The sequence below is a fragment of the Alligator sinensis genome, unplaced genomic scaffold (assembly GCF_000455745.1).
Source record: "Alligator sinensis unplaced genomic scaffold, ASM45574v1 scaffold289_1, whole genome shotgun sequence".
NCBI classification, from domain to species: domain Eukaryota; kingdom Metazoa; phylum Chordata; order Crocodylia; family Alligatoridae; genus Alligator; species Alligator sinensis.
The window spans coordinates 2,533,448-2,537,788 of record NW_005841881.1 but is presented as its reverse complement, the minus strand read 5'-3'; the positions used below and the strand labels follow the sequence as shown (position 1 = coordinate 2,537,788).

The window sequence follows — 4,341 nt, the reverse complement described above, 5'->3', positions numbered from 1 at the left end:
TAGGGAAGGATGTTGAAAAGTGGCTGGGGAAGAAAAGCATGCAATGGAGGAATAAGTCCTTTTATTTTGTTGCCAAGCAGCCACATGGGGAAGATAACAAAGGTAATTTAATTCCCTTTCCTAACTAACTGCCTACCTCAGCAGATACCCTCATTTAAGTGATGGGACTAGAACTGAGTTTATAACCTAGCTGTCTGCGAGAGGAGCACAAAACATTGCAGAACCAAACCCTAACCAGTTTGTCTGTCTCCCATGAGAACTGGACTATACTCATTATATTGTGACATCTGTGACATATCTGACATCTTCTGTAAATGTAGGAAAAGTACCCTTCTAAGGACTCATGGCCAGACCTTTATCACTTTTCTTCCTGCATTGATTTCCTGTTTAAAAAATTGCCAAGAATAACTTTAAATAATTTAACTTTAAATACCTCTTAAATGTTTAAGTAACCTTAATTAAGCCTTAGACTGAAAGTATTTCAAACATGCACACGGATAGACAGCCTGGCATTGAGATGGCTGCATTGTTATATATGTCCTATATTGCAGAGACCTGGAGAATTTCTTTTTCTCATATTGAAAAGAAGATTTTGAATAACCATGGCAACACTAAAACCTGCTGTGAATCTTATGGCACCAAGTGCTGCAGGTATGTAAATCTAGGGATCAAGCATGAGTCCAACTGAGGATGTATCTCCTGCCCCTTGGGTTAGTACAGGTGAAATCAACATCCACACGAGGGCAGGATGAATATTTTTAAGAAATAATTTATTCTACAGATTACACCTCCTTTCTGATTCACATATTGTTCATGGACAGAGTGTGACATTTTCCCCTTGATTTACTTTTTATTTAAAATGAGTCAGTGAAAAACATTGTCCTGTCATTAATGAGTTATTTGCTTTGAATATCCAATGTTTAAAATTAAAGTGTTCTTGATTTGACACACAGACCACATGGTGAGACTTCCTTAGCTAGACTGGATAAGTGTACCCCTGTCCACAGCTGTCCACTATGAACACAAATATAATTTAAGACCTCTGAGCAGCACTTATGGAAAACATTCTTGCCATAGAAGGCCTGAGCACCTCCTATTTACCATAAAGGATCTTAAACATACTCTTCCAGCTTCTTTCCCCTGCAAACTTATGTTGGCCTCTAGAATGAATCAGGAGTAATGTGTGGGGTGATGGCAAGTTCTCTCCTCAATTACACATTGTGAATCTAGAGTAATTTTCTGGTTTGCTTCAGAGGAGTTATTTTGGATTTTTTTCTGGTTTAAATGAGCTCAGAATTTTGCACATTCTGTCTGAATTACTTAAAAAGATAGGAGTTCCCTGTGGTTCAGTGGTAGAATCCTTGTCTACCACAGAGGACACCTGGGTTTGATTCTCAGACACTTATACAACTACAGCCATGGAGGCACCAAACATCTGGACTCAGTCTGCTCTTTGGATTCTGTCTCAGTGGCCTAAAGGGAGGATGGAAGGTCTGGGCAGTAGGGGTGTGCAAAACAGGCCATATTTCATTGGATTTGGCCTGAATTGAGGAGAATGATTCGATTAGTTGATTTGGATCACTTTCCCTGTTTGATTCGGCTGAATTCAAATCTGAAGATTTGTTGCTGATTTGGAGAATCAGCGGTTTAGCCATAGACACAGCTTTAAAATTTTTTTACATACCTTGAGGTACCAGGTGTGGCTCATGAATGCTGAGATGGTAGGGTGGGTAGAGCATCCCACAGGCGTGCAGGGGCCCCCCACATGCTCGCCAAGTACTTCCAGTCCACTTCCACATCCACCGCCGAGCACACAGGGCGCCCTCCCTGCGCCCCCTCTAGCTCAGCAATCAGCCATGGGGTGGGGCCCCCGGGTGCCCCTCCAGACCCAGGAGGCACCAGTTGCTAAGCCGCGAGGGTGCGATGGGGCCTCCCTGTGCACTCCCTGGCAGACCTGGAAGTGGACTAGAAGTGCTTCTGGTCCACTTCCGCACCTGCTGCCAAGCACGCTGAGGACTCCCCCGCACTCCTGTGGGATGCTCCATCTGCCCCAGAATCACAGCACTCATGAACTGCCTGCTACCTTGACGTATGTAGAAACAACATTTAAAGCTGTGTCTGTGTCTGAATCATAAATCTTTCCAAGTCTCTCTTAATCAATTCAGAGGGTTCTGATTCAATTTGGAGAAATTAAAGGGTCTCCTGATTCAATTCAGATTCGGCAATTTGGCCACCGAATCGCGCCAAATCTCCTCTGAATTGAATCAGTGATTGAAGCTTCACACAGCCCTACTGGGCAGCCTCCACTCCTCCAAAAATTCCTGCCCAGGCATATGCATCGAAGGTCTGGGTGGCCCTCATACATACACCATGATCCAGGAGGATCGATGGTTGCCATTCAAAAAGATAAATATCTGGAACTACAACATTTTAAATGTGTAATACCATATTTTAAAAAGCATTAGGTCTCCTTAAGGTATTGTGATTTGGTTAGTGGGGAATAATGAAAAATAACAATGACTATGAATAAAGTTTAAACTTTCCCCCCCCATATAGAAAAATATGTATTCGGCTGCTGAAGAGCCTTATTTCAGAGTTGAAGAAACAGTATCCTCGGCAGCTAAGTCACATGTGCTCCTACTATGCCAAGACCTCTTTTCTTCATACTCTGACACAGGTAAAGGACGACTCAGACTGGAAACCCTCTGATGTTGTCAACTGTTTTCTCAGGGTCCTAGATGATTTCATTCAACATGTGGAAAATGCAAGCTTGTTCCATTTTTTTATTCCAAACTGCAACTTGTTCTCAAGCGTCCCTCCCAAGGAGCTGAAATTCCTTCTAGACCGGTTACAAGAGCAGAAAAATAATGGGTTGCCAGCATTTGCAACTCATGAGGAATAGTTTCTTTCCCATTTTTCTGCTCATGGATTTGCTACTGAAATGCATAGAAACAATAGCTTTGTTAGTGTTAGATGAATCCTGCTAGCTTTCTTGTGTTTTTATATAATCCTTTTTTCTGTCTAGATTGGGGAAAATCAGTCAATATGGATTTTAGAAATAATTTCCTGTATTTTCTTTATAGTTAGAATGGATTAGGTTGATTGTAGGATCAGATAGTAAAAGGTTAGAGTTTGGGGACATCCCTTAAAATATGTTGTGAGTGTGAGACCTTGGAGTGAATCCTGTGGCTACAGGAAAAGCTGAAAGTTCCATTTTGCATTAGTTTTCCATGACTGTTAATAAAAAGATTTTGTTTCTTTCTCATTCAAGAACTGTTGTGGTCTGGTGAACCCCGAAAAATGTTACAGTGACTATTCTTTATTCAATACCATTACTGAGCCTGGTTGTGTGGGACATCTTCTGAGAGGTACCTCTTACAAGGGGGTGTTCAAAGGGCAAAAGGGGGGCAATTCTAACCACCTTTGAACTGCTAGATTCTGCCTGTGCTGGGATCTGAAACAGCCTCTGGTATAACCTAGAGTGCTCTTCGGGGATCTTACATCTGTCTCTTTACAATGACCAAATAGTTCCACGCATGCCATTCTGACCCTCACTTACTCTCTCTCAACCCCACTCTACTCCTTAGCCTTGTGGTGACAAGGAAGGGTTAATATAGGCCCGTGCGTGCCAGTCCTGAATGCCTCCTGCTCATTGTGAAAGGTCTAACTCATTCTGGAGTCCATGACAGCTTCCGGAGCAGCCCAGAATTAGGGACTCATGAAGGTGACCATGAAAATTAAGATAACTGGTGCCTTTTTCTCCTGAAGCACAGCTCTTAAGAAGCACAGCACAGGATCTGGCCCAATACTTTCTACTTCTAGATATTCCATTCCATACCACTGGGCATTTTTACATGTGCTCTGGGGTGGGTGGCTGGAGGTAGGGTGTATGCTTTCTTAAAGCCACTCTTTGGAGCCATTCTAATTAAAGCACCTGCAGTGTCTCATGTATTCAGTATCTCACACTTCAAAAGGGCAGAGGGGACACTTTAGTTAAAGTGCTCTTGCCACCATTTTGAAACATGAGGGTGCTGAATGATGTGATGATGCTACTGCTGGAGCATGCTAATTAGCACGCTCCAGCAGACTCAATTAATCGAGTCTGCTCCAATGCATACCCTTAATTGAGTTTGTTCCAATGCATTTAAATTAGAATGCATCAGAGCAGGTGTTGGGCATGTATGTAGGTACCCACTGAGGATGCTTGCTTCTTCCTCTGCATCTGAAATCTTAAGTAGAGATAGGACTAGTTGCTGTGCACTCCTAAATGTTAGCACTTGGATATATAATTATGTAGACAGGGGCCAACTGAAAATTTTCAGACCTGGTTCCAGATCCCTC

The 4,341-nt window shown here is 42.6% G+C and overlaps 1 protein-coding gene across 1 annotated transcript in view; it reads left to right on the top strand.

The window, feature by feature from the left end:
- The window catches only part of LOC102379168 (cyclic GMP-AMP synthase-like), an 11,986-nt gene extending 8,735 nt beyond the window's left edge, over window positions 1-3,251 (top strand). The window contains 3 exon segments of the mRNA XM_025196581.1: window positions 1-102; window positions 552-651; window positions 2,557-3,251. The exon segment at window positions 1-102 is cut by the window's left edge and continues 7 nt beyond it. Of these exon segments, the coding sequence (XP_025052366.1) occupies window positions 1-102; window positions 552-651; window positions 2,557-2,902 (548 nt within the window). The 3' untranslated portion in view covers window positions 2,903-3,251.
- Window positions 3,252-4,341: the final 1,090 nt, after the last annotated feature.